The following is a 21,187-nucleotide window of genomic DNA, read 5'->3' on the forward strand; positions in this document are numbered from 1 at the left end:
CCGTCACAACTACGTGCTCCGGTTGGGGAAGGGAGAGGGATCTGCCGCTGACCCAATCGCGGTCCGTGAGCCACCACTGCAGCTGTCTCGCAGTGCCCTCCGAGATCAGGACGTGGTCGGATAGGTTGCCCTGATGCTGGGCCCACTGAAACTTCAGGTCCCACTGCAGAGCCCGCATTCGCCACCTGGCGTGATGCACCAGCAGGATGCAGAAGGCCATCAGCCCCAGAAGCCGCAGCGTCAACCTGACCGAGACCCGGGATAACGGCTGAAAGATGGGAATCAGAGCCTGAATATCCTGGACCCGCTGTTCGGTTGTATAAACCCGAAACCGCGCCGAGTCGAGAACTGCTCCGATGAAAATGAGCTTCTGAGAGGGGCACAGGTGTGACTTCGGCACATTGATGGAGAACCCCAGTCGGTGCAGGAGATCTGCCGTAGTCTGGAGGTGGCTGACGACTGTCTGGGGCGAGCCCGCCTTCAACAACCAGTCGTCGAGGTAGGGGAAGACTGAAACCCCTAACCTGCGCAGATGAGCTGCGACCACCGCCATCACCTTTGTGAACACCCGTGGGGCGCTGGTAAGGCCGAAGGGGATCACGGTATACTGAAAGTGCTCGTGGCCAACCGTGAACGGCAGGTAGCGCCGGTGGGCCGGCAGGACGGGGATGTGGAAATAAGCGTCCTGCAAGTCCAACGCTACCATCCAGCCTCCTGGTTCCAGGGCAGCTAGGACCTGAGCCAGTGTCAGCATCTTGAACTTCTCCTTCCGGAGGAAGCCGTTGACGTTCCTTAGGTCCAAGATAGGGCGTAGGCCCCCTTTGCCCTTCTTGGGTACCAGAAAGTAGTGGGAGTAGCAACCACACCCTACTTCTGGCCCAGGAACGCGCTCGATGGCCCCCTTGGCCAAGAGGGCTGTAACTTCCTCCTGCAGAAGTCGCAAATGATCCCCCGATACACGGTGATTCTGCAGTGGCATGGCTGGAGGAGTCGCCTCGAAGGGGAGGGAGTAGCCCCTTTGGACGATCTGCAGCACCCACCTGTCCGAAGTGACGGTGCGCCAGTGGAGGTGGTGATGGCGAACCCTGCCCCCCACTGGTGTCACATGGCCCTGAAAGCACAGACTAGGAGGGTTTTGAGGCGGATGCTGCGGGGGAAGGTGTTGGCTGACCTCACCGTTGTCCCCGACCGCCGGGACGGCGGTTCCCACGGCCGCCACCACGTTGGGTATTACCCTGCGGAGCGTGGCTGGCAGCACGTGTGGGTACACCCCTTCCGTGGCCACGAAAGGAATGAAAGGCAGCCGAGTGCTGGCGCGGGGCCAAGAGGCTCAAGGACTTGGCCGTAGCCCTGGAGTCCTTAAAGCGCTCGAGCGCATGGTCTGCCTTGTCGCCAAAGAGGCGACGGCCATCAAACGGCATGTCCATCAAGGTGTTCTGGACATCGGCCGAAAAGTTGGCGGACCTCAACCAGGCGTGACGTCTGACCGCCACCGTCGTTGCCATCGCGCTACCCAGTGAGTCGGTGGTATCCAGCCCACACCGTATAGAATATCTGGCTGCATCCCGGCCCTCCACAAGGGCTTGGCCGAGTTTGGCCCGTACCTCCAACGGACACTCTGGCAACACTTCCGCAACCGTATCCCACAGAGAATGGGTGTAGCGGCCCAAGAGGCATGCGGTGTTGGAAGACCGCAGTCCCAGACTAATGGACGAGAAGATCTTTTTGCCGTACTGCTCGTACTTCTTGGATTCCCTGTCTGGCGGTGCCGACGGGAATGCGGTCTGGGAATTGGAGACCTGGATGACCAGGCTCTCGGGGGTAGGGTGGGTGGACAGGAAACATGGGTCGCCCGGGGCTGGGCGGTGGCGTCTGGCCACGTTCCTATCTACGGGCGAAGCTGTAGCGGGCTTGGACCAAGTGCCCAGAAGAACGTCGGTCAAGGCCTCATTAAAGGGCAGCAGAGGCTCGGCCGAGCTTGACTGCGGTTTAAGGACCTCAGTGAGGAGATTAGTCCTCATGGCCGCGACGGGGAGCTCAAGGCCCAAGGCCTTGGCAGCCCTCATCAACACCACACTGTAGGTTGCCCCCTCCTCCGAAGCCACGGTAGGAGGGGAGACAAAACCAGTGTCTGAAGAGGTGTCCAGGCCACTGGCCTCCCCAAGGTCTCCTGCCCAGTCCTCATGAGACTGACACTCTCGGGTCAGAGGGTCCTCAGACCCCTCCCAATCCCCTTCATCACCCATCTCCTGAAACTCAGGGTTCTCAACTAATGGGGCCTGCTCATAGAAGTGAAACTCCCCAAACGGCGTCTGGACCGGCGCCCATCGGGGCCGTCCCGACGTCGGAACAGGAATGAAGGGGGCATCGGGGATGGCGCCGCCCGAGGACGGCGCCGGAGGCGACACCTGATGGTCCGACGCCGGGGAGGTCGTAAGGTCCACCAGCGACGATCCAGATTCCGAAGAAGGTCTAGCGCGGTCCTGAAGCGCCGGGCCCGAAGGCGCCGGCGGCGCCGGGACCGCTGTACCCTGCGGCGCCGGGCCCGAAGGCACCGGCGGCGTCGGGATAGCGGGAACCTGCGGCGCCGGGCCCGAAGGCGTCGGCGACGTCGGGACCGAAGCACCCGACGGCGTCGGGGCCAAAGCCCCCGACCCGCTAACGGCCCCAGACGGGTCCGCTGGGCCCGAAGGCGCCGCTGAGCCCGTCGGAGGAGAGAGATTCCTCATGGCCATGAGGAAGCGCTCGATCTCCTCCGGCGTCGCGTTGAGCCCAGGGACCGGAGGGTGTGGAGCTGAACGCGGCGCCCGCGACTCCGACAGAGCCACGTAGGCGGTGTCACCGGAACTCCCGGCCGCATCGCACGACCGTCGGGAGGAGTCCGCAGAGCGATGACGCCTCTTGGACTTCTTGTGCTTCTTACCTGACGACGACTTCGACCCGGAGGAGTGCGGCCTACTCTCGGAGCTGTGGTGACTCCGAGCCCGCGACCTGTCCCTCGACCTCCCGTGGGACCGAGACCTCTCGCGGCGCGGGACCGACTGCCGGAGTTCGAGTCGCCTGCGGGACCGCTCGCGCCTGGCTTTCGAAGAGAGGGCCCGGCAGTTGGAGCAGGCCTTGTCGTCGTGATCAACGCCCAGACAAGTTAAACACAGGTGGTGAGGATCCGTGACCGACATCGTGCGGTCGCAATCCTCGCAGTGCTTAAAGCCAGGCATCCCTACGGCACCAATCGGAGTCGAAAGACTTCGAGAAATGATCAAAAAACGATCAAAAAGTTAGTCAGAAATTGACTAGGGTTACTGCTTTTTCCAGATCTGCGCTTGCTGGCGCGGAAAAAAGAAGAACTGACGTCAGCACGCGGAGGCGGCGTCTAAGTACTCCGACGACGACATCACGGCGCACACGACGCCAACGACGGACGCGGAGCCGCAGACGACGCCGACCGACGCGCAAGTGTACTGCTACGCAAAAATTTCCGGATCCAGTCTGACGCGTGGGGATATTCTAAGGTAAGGAATCTAATACTAACGTGTCTCTTTCAGATCTGGAAGGATCTACAGTATGTCCGGACTGGCGATTCCCCCTTGTGCTTTGTTTCTTCTTAGTTTTTTCCACCGGATTCTGACCCCTTTGGATGCCCAGATGAAGCTTGATTGTTCCCCCTGGAGTTTTTTAATTTGTTCCGTACTAAAACTCAGTGGGATGGAGTTAAATAGATATGTGCATTTTGGAATAATGGTCATTTTAATTAAATTAGATTTTCCTAGGAAGGATAGTTGTAGACCTGACCAGGCCTTAAGTAGTTGCCTAATTTCTTTGTGTATCCTACAAAAGTTCAAGTTGGTTACTTTGTCTAAACCCTTTGTATATTCTATTCCTAGATATTTGATTTTATCTTTGATAAGAGGGTTTCCTGAGGCTGTGTTCCACTCAAGAATTTCTGTTCTGGCTTGGTTGACCTGGTAGCCTGACACTGCTCCAAACTGGGCTATGGTTTCCTCTATTTTGGGGAGGGAATTCGCTAGATTTCTAGTAAATATCATCAAATCGTCGGCGTATAATGCGACTTTTTTCTCCCATCCTTGGTGTTTAAAAGTTTTGATCTCTACTTCCTCCCTTAATAAAACAGCCAATGGTTCAATGTAAAAATTAAATAAAAGGGGAGACAGGGGGCATCCTTGTCTTGTGCCTCTTTTTATGAGTACGTGGTCAGTAAGAGCGTCATTTACTAGTATTTTTGCGTTAGGACTTGCATAGATGTTGAATATAGCGTTTTCGATTTTGTCTCCTAGATTAAATTTAGTTAGGATTGCATTCAGAAAGGGCATACTGAGTCGATCGAATGCTTTTGCCGCGTCAAAGGTTATTACAGATAAAGGGACAGTATAGTGAGTTGCAATGTCTATGGCAGTTATGAGCTCGTGGGATAGTTCATGTATTTGCCTGCCTTTGATAAAACCCTTTTGGTCTGGGTGGATTAGGGACCCTGCCACTGCCCCTAGTCTTTTTGCCAGAATCTGTGTGTATATTTTGTAATCCATATTCAAGAGGGAGATGGGCCTGTATGATTTGCATTTAGTTGGGTCTTTCCCTGGTTTTAAGATGATGGTAATGATTGCATCATTCCAGGAGTTTGGGAGTTTTTGGTTATCTAGGAATATACAATTTAAGAGTTCTGTAAGAGGTGTTAGCAGTGCTTCTTGGAGTTGTAATTTACATATGTCTCCTTATGGTGTACCCCAAGGCTAAGTATTGAGCCCGCTTCTTTTCAATCTTTATGTTAGACAATTATCATACATAGCAGAACAAGAAGGCCTCACACTTTTTACCTACGCCGATGATTCCCAGATCGCATTCTCCCTCTCGAATACCGCCCAGGATTCGCCATCTCTCCTGCAGTCAGGGTTGAGGAGAATTGCTGACTGGATGAATCTTAATTTCTTGAAACTTAACAGCGAGAAAACTGAGGTGCTAATACTGGGCCGGCAACATGATTTATGGTCTGCCAAGTATTGGCCCTCTGAAATGGGTTCTCTCCCCCTTCCATCAGATCACGTTCGAATTTAGGCTTAGTCATTGATAATGCACTGACAATGCAAGATCAAGTCAACAAGGTCTCGGCTACGTGTTTCATTATACTGCGTTGGCTAAAGAAAATTGTTTGGATGCTGCCAGAAGATTCTCAAAAATCCGTAGTCCACGCCCTCATAACTTCCCGCTTGGACTACGGAAACATTCTCTTCCTAGGGGCAAAGAAAGCTATAATAAGGCGACTGCAATTGGTACAAAATGCAGCAGCAAGATTGCTGTGCAAATTACCTAGATCTAGCCATATTTCAGGTCCTTTACGTAGTCTCCACTGGCTTACAGTAGATAGTGTTATCAAATTTACACTGAGCTACATGTTTAAAATTAAAACTGACCTGGCCCCTCATTACCTTAAGTCCCTTGTTCACACTCATGTACCTTCACGGAATTTGAGATCTGCCCACATGGCCTATTTTGTTGTGCCTAGAATTAGACTAGCTAGAATGGGGGGTAGATCTTTCGCTCAGTTAGGCCCCATCTTGTGGAACTCCCTGCCATTGCACATTCGAACTGAAACTAATTATGTACAGTTCCGCAGAGCCACTAAAACCTGGCTCTTTAACCAATAACTCTTTTTGCAGTTGAAACGGAGATTTAATGGAACTTGCCTGTCCAGCGCCGGGAAACCCTTTTTGGGTAGCTGCCGCGCTTAACAACCTCAAATAATAAATAAATAAATACATTTTGTTTGGTAGGGAGTCCGGGCCAGCGGCTTTCCTTCTTTTTAGGGTCTTAATTGTGGCTCTGACTTCCTCTTTTGAGATCTCTTGATTGAGAGCAAGCTTCTGTTCCTGAGATGCTGCCGGAGTCGTAATTTCATTTAGGAATTTCTGTATTTGGTCTCTAGAGCTGGTTAGGTCTTCTGTATAAAGATCCTCAAAAAAGCGTTTAAATTCCTGCCTAATCACACTGCTTTCTGATGTGTATCCTGGATAGCATTCTCTTTGTATTTTTGTGATCCTATTTTTAGTTCTTTCGGTTTTTGCTTTCCAGGCCAGGATCCTCCGGCAACCTTCTCCGTATTCAAAATCTGAGAGTTTACTGGCTTCCCATTTATCTCTAACTCTTATTTCCAGGAAGTCATTCAGCGCTGTTTTCTTGTTTCTTATGCTTTCTTCTACTTCAGAGATAGACTTGATGGATTTGGCAGTTTTGAGGTCCGCATCTAGAGATAGCAAATCTTTTTCTATCTGTTCAATAAAGTGCTTCTTTTCTTTGTTCCTGTATGATGCCATACTGAGGATTTTCCCTCTGATAGCGGCTTTATAGGCATCCCAGGCAGTTTGTTTTGTAGTTCCAGCATTATTTAGTTCAAAAAATAGTTTTGTTTCATATGCCAGTTTTTCATTGTAGGCCTGGACTAGGAAGATACTCCTATCCACAGTCTACCTCTGGGGAATAGGTGAAGTTTTTAGCATCAGAATGAGTTGTGCCGCTGAGTGGTCTGAGATATGGGCTGCGAATGGTTCCACCTTTTCCGTTTGTTCTACCAGGCTCCTACTGATAAGGAAGAAATCTATTCTAGATGCATGTCCTAGTCTTTTGTTTTTATAGGTGAATCGGTTATTTCTATTTCCTTTTTCTTTCCATACGTCCACAATGCCTAGGTCTTTCATACATCGCCCCATCCATTCTCTCATTTTTGGCAGGTTGGGGAGGTTCTTTGCAGGGTGTCGGTCTTCTGAGGGGTTTAATATGATGTTAAAATCTCCTCCCATTATTATCGGAGTATTGGTTGTTAGGAGGTTGGCATATATCTTCTGAAGTGATTCAGCGTCGTCAGTATTTGGGCCATAGTAGCCCACCAGTGTATATGTATTGTTATAGATTCTTAAAGTCACGATGGCCCATCTGCCCTTTCTGTCTATTTCTGTTTTTTCGATCATCGCTTTCAGAGATTTCTTAAAAATGATTGCAACTCCCTTTGCGTTGCAGTTTTGATTTGTGCAGATACAATGGTCTATCCAACCCTCAGTTTTGCAGATCGGTTCCCACTCCTCTTTTGTTAGGTCTGATCCCTGGATTAGAATTACTTCGCTATTGTAGTTTTTTAAGTACTCTAATATCTTCATTCTCCGTGATTTAGTTCTCAGTCCGTTAGTATTCCACGTTAAGATTTTAAGTTCTTTTCCCACGCTCTTACCGATAGCCATCTTCTTTGGTCTGGTCTTTGTATCTTCCGACTGGGCCTTTATACTCCTCAGGTATTACTTTTAGGACTTTTTTATTTTTTTTCATTTTTTTCCCATGTTGCTCCTCACTGTGTGCTTTTTTTTCTTTTTTCTTTTTTTAGGATTTTCTGGTGAATTTGTGCGTGTTGTCTTCCCCCCACCCTGGAGAAGCCTCCTTTGTCTTCTTCTTTCTGGGCATTGAAACTGCCCTTTTCGAGCTCCTTCCCCTTTGGTTTACTCAAGTTTTTCTTTTCTTTTCCCACCGGTATTTCGGCCTCTTTCTTGGAGGTGTGTACTTTGTTTCCTATTTTGAAAGGGATTGATCTTACTGGTGGGTCTTGATTTGTTCTATTAGCCCTTCCACTTCTTTTAGGTCTCTTATGTTGAACATTTTATTGTTCCACATGATTTTGAGTAGCGCTGGAAAGCGCATCTGGACATTTGCTCCGAGTGCCCTCAGTTGAGCATATGTTGGCCCAGCTCCTATTGTCTATCTTGTGTCCTTTTAGATAGATCTGATCTGATTTTACAGGACCAGTTGTCCTTTGCGTAAGATACAGCTTTTAGGCCTTCACTAAGTACTCGCTCTTTCAGTGAGTATGTCATGAAGTTAATCGGAACTTTCCTCGGGTTTTTTCTAAACTTCCCCTTCCTGAAGGGGTCCCGGTGTACCCTTTGGATGTCTTTGTTTAGATTAACCGATTTGGCCCAAGGGATTTTTTCCTCTAGTAGCTGGATTAGGAATCCTTTTATGTCTTCTCCTTCGATTCCCTCTGGAATGTTCAGGATTTTGATGTTGTTTCTCCTGGTGTGATTTTCCAGGGACTCCATTCTTTCACTGATCTCAGCTTCCCTGGTTTTTAGTTTTGTTATTTCTTTGTGGTTTGCCTCAGTTTTCTTGTTTAATACCTCTATTTCGCCTTCAACATGTGTGACCCTGTTGATGAGAGTATTTATTTTCTGGTCGAGGACCTCGCACACTTCCTGTATTTTGGACTGGTTTTTTTTCGGAGATTGCGAATTTAGTTCTCAGCTCCTTCATCATCTCCTCGAGGAGATTCTCAGGGATGTTGAATCTATTGGCATCTGCAGCATTTGCAGCAGAGGTAGGGGGTGCCGGTGGTGTTTGCACTTGTCCCTGTGGGCTTTTTTCCAAATCTATCCTTGTCGCTCCAGGTTGATGCTCAGTTTCTACGTCTGCTTCTGTTTCTTTTTCGTCGGTAGAGAGTGCCTGATATTTATTACCGATAGTTAAGTCGAGTATTCATTCGCTTTGTTTGCGCTGTTTCTGGTTATTCGCCATTTTGAGGTTTTGAGCCCTGCCTGGGGTGGGTAAGTCTAGATACGGAGTGTCTCCCTCCCAGACTTTTTCAGAGATAAAATTCTTATCTTTGTCCTGAACTTTAAAATAGGACCTGAGTGATGGGGTAATCTTTAAAGCGTTGCATCCCGTTGATTTCAGGCTTGCTCTGGATTGGGGAGCTTGCGGTTGCCCTAAGACGTGTCTTTTGTTTTTCCTTTTTCCCCTCTGGAAGAAGCACTGGCTGGCGACTGGCCTTTTCCTTTAGATGGAGTAGTGGCTTTTATCTCTGAAGTTTTGCTTCTTAGACTGTACCCATCTCTCTCACGAATTGTGTCTTCCTTGTTTCTGCTGGGTGGCTGCGGGCTCTGGGGGCCTTAATGGTTTGCAGCCTATGTAGTGTTGACACGAATATTCCTAGGCTTTCTGGGACAGACTGATCCCCCCCTCGGTTTTCCACCAGTAAGGAAAAGTGAGTTGAATAAAGAAGGTTTTGGGCTCCCTGAGTTAAACAGATATTGTTGCTGTGCTGCTTTCCTCCCTGCACCGCCGTGTATAGCTTGCAATGCGCAACTCCCACCCCCGCTTCTAGGATAGTCTGCGTCCTGCCCTCCTGTTGGCGCGGCGCGCTTTCACTGCTTCTGCCCACACTCCGAGTGAGTGGGGAGCCGCTGCGGTGGGCTCTGTCTTTTTGGATTCCGTTTGCTAATTTTGAGGGGGAACTGCTGAGCTGCTGCAGTGCTCTCTTGCCTCTTTTGCACTACTGCTGTGCTGTGCTTTGCTTTGCTGTGATGCTGATTTACTACAGGGATCGCTTGGTGGGCTGCTGATGCTGATGCTGACATTTGATGCCTGGTGCTTGGCCTGGCAATTCCGTGTCCCGTGCTCTCAGTCTGCCTCTACGTTTGTCTTCTTGCCTTCAGGCAAGTCTCTTGCCTTCTTGTCTTCCTTGCCTTCTTTGGCAGCCTCTTGTCAGCCACTTGTCAGCCTCTTGCCCCTTTGCCTTTTTGCCTCTTTGCCTCCTCTCCTCTTGCCTCTTGCTACTTGCCTCTTGCCTGGCCTGGTGTCTTACAGTGCGCCTTGCCTTCTGTCAGCCTCTCGTCAACCTCAACCTCTGCCCCTTTATCTCTTTACCTCTTTGCCTCTTTGCCTCTTCGCCTCTTGCCTTTTCCCTCTTGCTCTTTGCCTCTTGCTCTCGCCCGGCCTCACTGTCTTACAGTCTTACAGTGCGTCTGCCCGCCTGAACCAGCATGGACCTGAACCGATGCATCCGCTTCCCCGTTCTGTGCCTAGTAGCGTCGAGGGGGGAGCACAGGGTGCAGATCTCAGGGACCACTTTGCAGCCTGAGTCAGCCGATCCGCAGCTGCTTCCTACCACTTGCCTGCCACTGCTCCTTCGCAGCTTGCTGCACTGGATTGGTAGATTTCATGCAGGGTACAGGCACACTGGAGCTTTAATGTTGCTTGAAACAGCCTGTAATTTAAATTTGATTACTGATCATTCAAATGATAGGAAGACTTCAGCATTTGACAAATCTAATTGGCTGTCTGGTATTTCATTTATTTCAACTACTTGTAAAGCGCACTGCCATCTAACAGATATCCTGGTGCTGTATTACGCATTGGTGAAAAGAGAGAAAAAGCCACTAAGTATGGTAGTATTCCACAGTATTGTACTTGATTAAAATCCTGAAACACGCTCTAACTTTTTAGAAAGAGCCAGGTTTTAAGCACTTTCCTAAAGTGTATTAGATCAGTAAAGAATGTCAGGGCAGATGGAAGCTCATTCCTTAGTCGAGCTGCTTCAATCATGAAAGCTTGACCCACTAATCCAGTTTTTCTGAATCTGGTCACAATGGCCATCTTGACTGAGGAAGAGTGTGAGCGCCTATCGGGCCATGCCATTTTAGTTTCTTCTGCAGTGGGGTTGGTTCAGTACCATGAAAGGATTTAAAAACAAAGCTGAGGAACTGAAACATTATTCTTTGCTTTAATGGCAGCAAATGTAAATCTTTCAGAGATCGCGAAACAAAGAACCTTCTCACCCTATTCAGGGCCAATTTGGCTGCCACTGCTTTAACTCTCTGGAGCCGCTTGATTAGGTAGTTTGGTGCTCCTAACAGTAGGGTATTGCAATAATCCAATCTGCCCAGAATCACAGTACAACCACCAGTGCTCTAGATGAAATAGGAAGCAATAGGAGAATATTACGAAGTGGTCTGATTAAGGAAAAGCAGGTCCTTGCTGTCTTATTGACATGAGCTTCCAAGCTAAGCTTCCTGTGGGAAATTACCACCAAGTTTCTGCCTGTCTCGGAGGACACCAAGATCTTAGCTGATGACACAGGCCAGAAGGTGAGTGGAAGTGGTGTTGGGACCTTAGACACTGGACAGCATAGCATCTCTGTCTTATCTCCATTAAACTACAATAAGTTGGATTTAAGCCAAACTTCAATCTCATACATGCACTCATGAAACGTGTCTAGTGGCAGTGATTGATCTCCTTCCAATGACAAGATTCATTGGGTATCATGAGCATAGTTAACCAAATTAACCTTGTAAGATTTGATGAGTGAAATCAGTGGGCACATATAGATATTTAAAAGTATGGGACTTATTGATGACCCTTGTGGAACACCATGTTTGATGGCCCTGTATTCAGAACAGAATGGAGGGAGGGACACATCCTGCTGTTTATCGGACAGACAGGAGTGCTGCCACTGTGCCACTAACTCCAAATGAGGAGAGTCTTGGCAGGACAATGTTATGGCTGACTGTATCAAAAGCTGCAGACAGATCTAATAAGATCAGTATCACTGTATGACCCTGGTCTGCTCGCATTCTAAGTTAATCCATAACAGTGAACAGAGCAGTTTCTGTTTCGTGAACTGGACGAAAGCCAAATTGCTCTTCCTCCAAAATCTGGTTAGCTTCTGGATAGTGAGGGAGTGTTTTACTAACGAAATCTTACATAATTTGCACAAGCATGGTAAAAGAGATATTGGTCTATAGTTACTTAGAGACATAGGATCTAAAGATGTTGTTTTCAGGGGCGGAGTAACTATTGCTCTTGTCCAAGGTGCTGGAACCACCCCGCTGTTCAGATTTGCCATGGCTGTGGAAAGTTTATCCGCCAGTTGTTTCCAGATCCAATGAGGTAAAGGGTCTTGAGGAGAGCCAGAAGATATAGTCATGGCCAAATCTCTGCAATTGTCCTCTGTTAAATTCTCAAACTGTTCTAATACATTTCTCTGCTTCAAGTTTGCACTATTGAGAGTATAATACAGAGGTTAGATTGTTGTATAGCATTTTAGGATCTGAGCAAAATTTCTCGATTCATGCCTTATATAGGTACAAGTCACATTGCCCTTATATAGGCATTGAAAGCATAACCATATTTAGACATAACCCATGCAGTCCAAATACAGGCATGGCTACTACCACTCGTTGCAAAAAGCCACAACGATTTCTTGGAAAACTCGGCTTCAGCAGTCAGGGACATCCCCTTGCTTGAATATTGATTTGTCCAAGAAATCATGGAGTTTTCAAAGACCTACCATTCCCTTGGGATTCTTTGATGACTAAATTATGCCTGACTTTACGTCAAACTAGGCACCTTCAAGGTATAAATATACCTACACTTGTCCTAGCAAACACACAGTGGTTCGGAGCAGCTCGACTATCTACTTGCCCGACGCTGCTTGCTACAGCAAGTGCCGAAGGAAGCCAACCCTCCAGCTGATGCACTGATCGAGAAGCTGTCCTTTCTCTTGCTGAAAATCCAGCTCCAGTGTTTCCAAGCTCCCCTCGCGGGGTATTGGGAAATCAAGTCCAGAGACAGAGATACCAGACCTCCTTCATTCTAAAACCAAGGTACGGAGCTGATTAGACCCTAAGAGAAATCTTGGCTAGATTCTTGGGAAAGAAAAAACTAAACCTATGCTACACCGCACTTACTTCTTCCCTCGTACAAGACTTAGGTTAGGTACATTGGGGTAGGCGTATTTTAGAAGCACCAGTTGAGAACTTTTAGCCTTTGTTATTTATGTATGTATTTATCTATGGTTTAGAAACTATACAATGCTTTTACAGTATTATTTTATAATACTCTTCTTACTGTACGCATTACACTTTGCAACCAGTATTACGATTGTAGCAGTTCACTTTACTTGCATGAGAAAGAAGACTGTTCAATAAATCCTTTTATTGAAAACGCCTGTCTCGCTAGTTCTCTGCACCTCTGATGAAACGAAGCATGCACGATTGACTGAGTAAAATATCTATCTATTGTTTCCACGACTCTGAAGATACGTTTATTCTTGGGGAAACAAATTTGTCATGTTGATACGGTTGTCAGAAACTAATCCCTTCTTGTTCATTCGAGAAAGTTTCCAGTGACCTCTGAGATAGCTGGCACTCACAATTAAGTCTAATATATTCGATAGAGACCTAGTAGAGATAAGTCCTACGTCAAATCTATAGTATATATTATTCCAATGCGCAGAGCCTATTGGGAATATAGGAACGACACTACAAGATATCACCTTGAAAAACATGAACACCAGAAAGGGCCTGGGTCTTAGTAGTGGTCTCGAACCTATCAATTAGTTTTGGAAAAGCTTTCATAGAAAACACCTGCAAAATTATTGCAAAGATCTTGAGAAGCAGTGTTAGATCTGGCACCATTGGGGTGGGTCTCCTCTAAATGCTTTGCCTTTGCCGCCTGTGTTTTGCTGTGTGTGTGACTCTGTTTAGCTCATCCAGATGCTTTGGGCACTGTGCCACTCCTGTTCACGGCCAAAGGGCAAGTGCTCCCTTTTTAAATTGTTGTTATGGATTAGTGATGCCATGATTGGCATATTTGATTTACTACTCAGATCCTGGTACAGTGCACTGTGTGTGCCTGTAATTCAAATGCTGCTAGTGGGCTGCAACACTGATTGTGCCACCCACAGAAGCAGCCTGTAAAATGTAACTCTGGCCTGCAGAGCATGTGTGCTGTCTAGTACTGCCATGTCAACTTGACAAGTGCACTCACTTGCCAGGCCCTAACCTTCCCTTTTCTTACATGTCAGTCACACCTAAGTTAGACCCAAGGTACCCCTGTGGGCAGGGTGCAGAGTATGTTAAAGGTAGGATATGTGTGTGGCATGTTCTGATAGTGAATTACTCCCAATTTCGTTTTTCACTATTGCAAGGCTACCTGTTCCCATAGGCCGGCATAATGGGGAGTTTGTTTATAACATCCTATAAAAATACATGGCCCTGGGAACAAGGTAGGAAAATAAAGTTTAGTATGCCTCAACTCAAAATGTTAAGATGCATCTTTTAGTGAGGGTGATTTTTACATTCCGTGTTTGAAAATTCCATTTTTAGAAAGAAGGTATTTTCTTGCCTAACCATCCAGTGTGCCTCTGCTAGGTTTGTGTATTGCATGTCTGGCTTTTGGATGACAGGGGCTGGAGGGGGGCAGTGGCTCCAGAAGTCTGATGAGTCAGGGCTGGGCTGAATAGACCTGGGCTGCATTTAGAGTAGGGGAGGAGATTTTCTTTCACCGACATGGGCCTGGTCTGACTTCAACAATGCTGTCTCCACCTCCTGCCAGGAAGTGGCATCAGTGAAAACAGAACTGATTTTGGCTGGGTACAGACGCTCTCTACCTTCAGAGAGCAAATGATTTTGGTGTATAAAAGAGGGGCTCAGACCCCAGACTTTTAGATCACTTCTGGAAAATCAAGAGGAACCTTTGCCAAGGAGAAGAGCCGGAGACGCTGAAAAGGAATACTGCCCCTAGGCTGTTTGCTGTCTGGGGTTGGCCTGCAGTGGGTACTTGCTGCCAACGAAATGAGAAGAGAACTTTGCTGTTTGCTTTGTCATCAGCTTGAGGAAAAGATCTCCGAGGGCTTGAAATTGAGCTTGCCTCCTGTTCTGAAGTCTCATGGTCACAAAGACTTCATTTCTTCTGTCTCTCTGCATCAGAAACTGCTGTTTCAGCTGCCACAGAAGGAAATTGCAACACTAACGCCAGTGAGCGACATCGTAACCTGCACCAAAGCCATGGGCACCTCCCTTGAAGAGCACAACGCAATGCCCCGACTTGCACTCTAGCCCCAGCGCCTACTGACGCCACGCCGCATAGACTCCGAAGCCATCGCAGAGGCTGTTTCCTGCACCAGACCGAGGACACCGCTCGTGACATCCACGACGCAACGTCCTGACTCACACTGCAGCCCCAACTTCACTGACGCCGGTGCTTCATCAACGCAAAGGCGATACTCGACATAGGTGACTCCTGAATCCATTCGGCACTGCACCGTCATAAGGAACCGATGCTTCGCCACCATCACGATGTCACCTCCCCGACACAGTAAGGAACAGTTGTCTCACCTCCCCTGCACCGCAGTAGGGAACTGAGGCTTCAACTCCCCTGGGGTCGTAAAGAACCAACACCGCTCGGCGCCAACAAAGCATCACCTCCATGACACCATGCAATGTCTTTGCTTTCATCGTTTCCAAGGTACTGGTCTTTCTGGGTTTGCTTGACTCCGCGTCCGACGCTGCGCACCTTGCGGTCGGCGCCGTACTTTAGGATTTTTATCTGTCATGATGTCGTAATAACTTCAGGTGGAGTTATTTGTTGCTACAAACTTCAATTGAGTAAATATTCGATTCTTGGGGCTATCGTGATAACTGTATTGAGGATTTTTGTTGTTTGGTCTTGTTTTGGTTTAGATAAAGAATTCTTATTTTTCTAAACTGGTGTGGTATCCATTTGTAGTGTTTTCACTGTATTACCGTATGTGTTCACAAATGCTTCACACACTGCCTCTGAGGTAAGCCTGTCTGCTTGTGCCAAGTGACCAATGGGGTGAGCAGGGATTATTTTAGAAGTGTATCCCCCTTAACCTGACTAGAAGCAAAGGCCCCTATTTGGACAATGGTAACTACCTCAGTCAACTAGAGACCCCCATTTCTACCAAGCAGGAAATGATTTTTGGGGCATTCTGGTTTAGACAGTTCTAGCATTATTTTAAATACACTTCTGCCGCTATTGGGTGCATCCAAGATAGCGCGAGAGTAGCATTACTCTTTAGCTCTAGCAATCCCTGTCTTATATTTCCATTTGGCATCTTTTAGGGTTAACTTATCTTTTTCCTCATAACACTTCTGCCATTTCCTCTCTGCTATTCTACAGAACATTTGTAACTCCTTAAGCTTGACACTGCACCAAGGAGATGGGAGTCTCTGTGATAGACCTGGCATCTTTGACGTGGTTTCCCCTATCTTTTTGCCTCTACCTCCTGTATTTTTGATGCTGTGCTGGATTTCGTTTTTGCTGGTTTAGATGCTTTGGACACTCTGCCACTGCTGATCAGTGCCAGAGTGTAAGAGTTCCCTATGTAAATTGCTATTCTGATTGGATATACATGTTTGGCATATTTGTATCACCATGAAGTCCCTAGTAAAGTGCACTGGGTGTGCCAGAGCTGGTGATGACAAATGCTACTAGTGGGCCTGCAGCACTGAGTGTGCCACCCACAGGAGTAGCCCTAAAATGATGTCTCAGGCCTGACACTGCAGTGCCTGTGTGCAGTTTAGAACTGCCATGTCATCCTGGTCAGTGTCCCCACTGACCAGGCCTAACCCTTCCCTTTTTGTGCACATCAGTCACCCCTATGGAAGGCCCAAGGTACCCCCCTGGGCAGGGTGCAGTATATGTAAAAGGTAGAGCATGTACTAGTGCAGGTGACATGCTCTGGTAGTGAATGGCAGCCATTTTCGTTTTTCACTACTGTAAGGCTATCTTGCTCCATAGGTTAACATGGGGGATGCTGGCTACAGTGGTAAACAGCATTTCTTCCCATAGGAACAAGATAGGACATAAGTATCTAGTATCCCTGAACTCAGAATTTAACAACACATCTTTTAGGAAAGGTTGTTTTTATATCCTGTGTTTGAGAACAGCACATTTAGAAAGTTGCTGTTCTCTTGTCTGACCCTTCTGTGTGCCTGGGCCTGTTTGTGTATTGACTGTCTGGTTTGAGAGTGACAGGGGCTGGGGATTCCCCAGGAGGCTGGCTGAGTCAGCCCTAGGCTGAATGACTGCATTTGCAACTGGAGTGGTGGGAGGATTTAGCACCTGGGCCTGAATAGGGCTGTGCCTGCCTTCCACAATGCTGGCTCCACCTCCTGCTGGGCGGCTGACGACCCTGCCCCTCACTCTGAAAGGAAGGAAGAAGACAGCAAAACAAAGTACTCAGGAAACACCCAGAACTGGTTTAGATCGGGCTCAGGGCCCACATGCACAGAGAGAACAAAGACTTTAGGGGTATAAGTACAGGACCCCTGACAACAGAAAATTAGAGCATCCTGGAATCAAGAAGAAACCTCTGCCAAGGAGAAAGCTGAAACTGAAGAAGGAAGACTGTCCTGCTGTTGCTCTGCTGGACTGACCTGTTGCTTTGCTGCCAAGGAGAGGGGAAGGACTTTGCTGCTGAGCTGTGTCCCCTGTCTTGAAGGAATCTCCAAAGGCCTGAGTAGAGCTGGCTCCCTGTTCTGAAGTCCCAGGAACAAAAGGACTTCACCCCCAGCTTCCCTGAACTCTGCTGAGAGAGTTTTGTCCTTCCTAGAGTGCTTGATCCAGTTGTGGGGCCTCTGGAAGTTGTACCTGTGCTGGGAAGTTTGAAACTAAGCTTGAGAGACTTTTGAAACTGAAAAGTGTCGCATCGCTCGCTTGCGGAGCGCATCCCCGACAGTGCGAGAAGTTTCCCGCGGCTAGGGAGGTCGAGATCGTCGCATCGCCTGACGCCGCTGCCAGAGACGTCGCATCCTTCGTTTGCGGGACGCACCAGACCGGTGCGGGAAAATCGAACATCGCTGCGAGTGTCGTTGCAGATCCTGTCGTCGCTGGGTGAGATCGCCGCACCGCTTGCTTGCGGACCGCATCACGTTGCTGCGAGCATCGTCGCAGAACCATTGCATCGAGGAGCTGCGAGAGAGAGGATCACCGCTGGACCGCGCATCGTCGCCCCGGAGATCGTCGCAGCCCCTTCGAGATCGTCGCATCGTGCCTTTGCGAGAACAAACTTCCTACGGAACCTACGCACCAAAATCCATACAGGTGACCTTCCTTCCCATACAGACCGGATTCGTCGCATCACGCCCGCTGCTGCAGCGGGACTGTCGCATCGCCTCCCCAGGGTCTCAGGAGCAATGCATCGCTTGTTTTCCACCGCACCAGCTTCTACTTTTGGAACTTTGTTGCAACTAAAAGGTACTGTGAGTAAACGTGACGCAACTGTGAACTTTTCACGCATCTGTGGATTTTAACGCAACCTTAAGAACTCTTTTTGAAACCATATTCTTGAACTGTGTATGTTGGATTTTTGTCGTTTTGGTCTTGTGTAGTTTAGATTAAAATACCTTTATTTTTCTAAACTGTTGTGGAGTCAGTTTGTGGTGTTTTCACTGTGTTACTGTGAGTGTTGGTACAAATACTTTACGCATTGCCTCTGGTTAGCCTAGACTGCTCGTGCCAAGCTACCTAGAGGGTGAGCAGGGGTTATCTCAGAGGGTTATCTCCTTGCCCTGACTAAAAGCACGGGTCCCTATTTGGACAGTGGTACCTACCTCTGCCAACTAGAGACCCCCAGATCTAACACTCTGTAAATGATTTAATTCTTTAATAGGGACAAACTGGTCTATGGTTGCTCTAATACTCTTCCCAAATTCTAGGTAGTTTTCTTCCACTGACCTGTTAACATCAATAGGGGGAGAGATGTTGAACAGGGGTTCACCTCTAGGTAATCTAAGGAGTTTGCTCAACGCTCTGCTACGGCGTCTAGCATCAGGAAGTGTATTTTTGCAGGAGTGGATTTTTGTTTTGTAGACATGTTACTCTAATTGTTTTTTTTTCACTTCACATATTTAATTCATTTACATTCTTCCTGTAGGCTTTTGTACATCCCCTTCAATTATATAATTGCCGTGAATTCATCAGGTGAAAGGCCAAATGATGTCAATTTTGTTTAAGTGTGTGTAATGACAATTTTCTCTGTACTCTTCTCTGTCTCATTCTAAAAAAAAGCATTGAATTTGAGATCCTCATTTTCAATTCTGCAGCCTTTTAGAGCATAGTTCAATGAGGGAAATTATTTTCAATTGACATTAGGAGTCTTTAAGAACAACCCACTACAAAGGTTTTCAGCAGTATTCTTTTTTATAGCTCTGTACCAAAAGGTGCAGTCAATCGACCACATAAAATTCTAAAATGATCCTGTAATACATGGCTCCACACTTATGTTGTTGGTACAGACCGTTTTTGGAACAACATGAGTCAGCTCTAAGACTCCTTAAATGCAGAATCCCAAAAAGTGCTGTAATTTTGTCAGATTCATAAATTGTGCAACAACCACACTTTTTACTGTCACTAGATATGTATAACTTAATGATTCAGGTAATTTTCTAAATATTTGTATAAACACTTAGGGCCAGATGTAGGAAGGCAAATACCGGTCGGTAACGGCCGATTTAGGCCGTTACCGACCGGTATTTGGAGTTTGGGATGTAGGGGCATGTTTAAATACAGATTCGGTAATTTTACTGAATCGGTAAAATACCGAATGGGTATAATTACCGAATTTGTATTTTGACATGTAGGTAGCACTGTAATCGGTGCTACAGGGGTTTAAGAATTCTTAATTTACCACCAACTAGAAGTAGGTGGTAAATTATGAAAACCCTTTAAAAAGCATTTCTTTTGTTTTTGAAACAGTGCCATGTTGCAGACATACATGCCCTAAAGGCATGTATGTCTGCAACATGTGGACCCATGCACAATTGAGGGGTGCAACAGGGTTTCAAAGTGACACCCTGCCACCCTTCAATGTTTCCCCCAATTACCGAATCGGTATTTACCAATTCGGTAATTGACATTCATTCCTATGGGCCTCCAGGCCTATAGGAATGAATGGCAATCACCGAATCAGTAAATACCGATTCGGTAATTACCGAATCATACCGATTCGGTAATTAAATCGGTAAAAGTACCTACATCCCGATTGCCAGTTCTTAAATACTGAATCGGTATGATTCGGTATTTAAGAATCGGTAATCTGGGATTACCTACATCTGGCCCTTGGTCCCTAGTACATTCGGTTATTTGAACACAAATGTTATATTTCCTCTCAAAAAAAAAAGGGAGCGAGTAAGAGATGACAAACCACTACAGATGTGAATATTAGTAAGATATGTACGTTATCTGTTGAACTAATATTTTGATCACTACAACAGTAATGTACTATACAATTTTGCAATCGAAGATGGCTGCCAAGTGCGTAGCTTATCAACTGCCCATTTTGGAATGTGTTTTGGCTCCAAGATGGACAACACTACTTTTAAATGTGGCAGCTATATTGAAACTTGAAAACAATGAGACTCTATGTAAAATACCACTGCAAGACAGCGGTCCACTGCAGTGTTTTTATTTTTGTGTTGCAAGCATGTGCTTGCCAAGTTTAAGTGGTGGGATGTTTTCTTTTTCAACTTGTATTCTTTTAGTTTATCTTCCATAGGTTAGTTGCGTTTTTGAGTCTGTTTTACTGTAGAGAGGTAAAAGGGTGAACGCAGGAATACATCAGTGGGTGGATGAATGTAAGAGTGCCTAATCTCATCAGTGACTGAAGAAACACTCTCAGTTATAAAGTAGACCTATTGGCATTCCCAATAATTGTTTCAAATTGTTGATTTACTGTAGCGTTAGTACTTACCGCATGGCATATGTCATACGATCTGGCCGAATGGCTCTCATCATGCACAGCCTTTGGAGAGCGGTCTTGTTCTTCCATTCTTGAGGAAACTTCTCCTTTTCAGGGCATTCAGATTCTACAAACTTTTTCCAACGTTTTGCAGAGCCTTCAATATCACGATCAAGGTTTCTGAATTCGTCCATAGAGGACAAAGCCTGGAGATGTGCAGATAGTTATGTTTTAGACTTCAATAGCATGCAGAAATGTATTGCATAGTTATAACATGGCAAATCATGGTGGTGATTATGGACGCCTCTTAATACTTGAAGCCTCATCATTGCATCTTTATTTCGGCAAAATGCCATAAAAACATATGACACAAAACGTAAATATAATTCAGTATAAGAATAGTAATCAACAGTAAACACATTTGAAATTACATTGAATAAATATTACTTAAAATTCAGGCAAAGGTAAATCTCTTTTAAAACAGGCCGCAATTAAAGTTTAACCAAGCTCACAACGATTTCTAATCCGAAGCACACACCTAATAAAATGTAGCACAGCGAACCAGAAAAGGGATTATGCTTAACCCAAAGAATATAGCATCAGACACAAAATGATATGATCAATTATTCAACTTTCTTGGGTATTCAATATTTAATCTGCAGTTCATATTCAAGTTCTCCCATGCAAGAGGTACCTGTATCGTTACCTAATGTCAAGTGCACATTCTCTTTTTTGAACAAGGGAAAATTATTATTACAATTAAACTAACTGTAGAGAATTTCTGATCCAATGACCATATAATAAAAGAAGGACAAAAGAACTGGAAGTAGCATCGAAAAAACGAAGTTTTAAACCATTTTGCCATTAAAT

The 21,187-nt window shown here is 46.6% G+C and overlaps 1 protein-coding gene across 1 annotated transcript in view; it reads right to left on the minus strand.

The window, feature by feature from the left end:
• The window catches only part of DNAH9 (dynein axonemal heavy chain 9), a 1,695,107-nt gene that overhangs the window by 400,479 nt on the left and 1,273,441 nt on the right, over window positions 1–21,187 (minus strand). The window contains exon 60 of the mRNA XM_078654721.1: window positions 20,330–20,523. Coding sequence (XP_078510847.1) covers window positions 20,330–20,523 — 194 coding nt within the window. The remainder of the gene's footprint in view (window positions 1–20,329; window positions 20,524–21,187) is intronic.

The sequence above is a fragment of the Lissotriton helveticus genome, chromosome 7, assembly GCF_964261635.1.
Source record: "Lissotriton helveticus chromosome 7, aLisHel1.1, whole genome shotgun sequence".
NCBI lineage: Eukaryota > Metazoa > Chordata > Amphibia > Caudata > Salamandridae > Lissotriton > Lissotriton helveticus.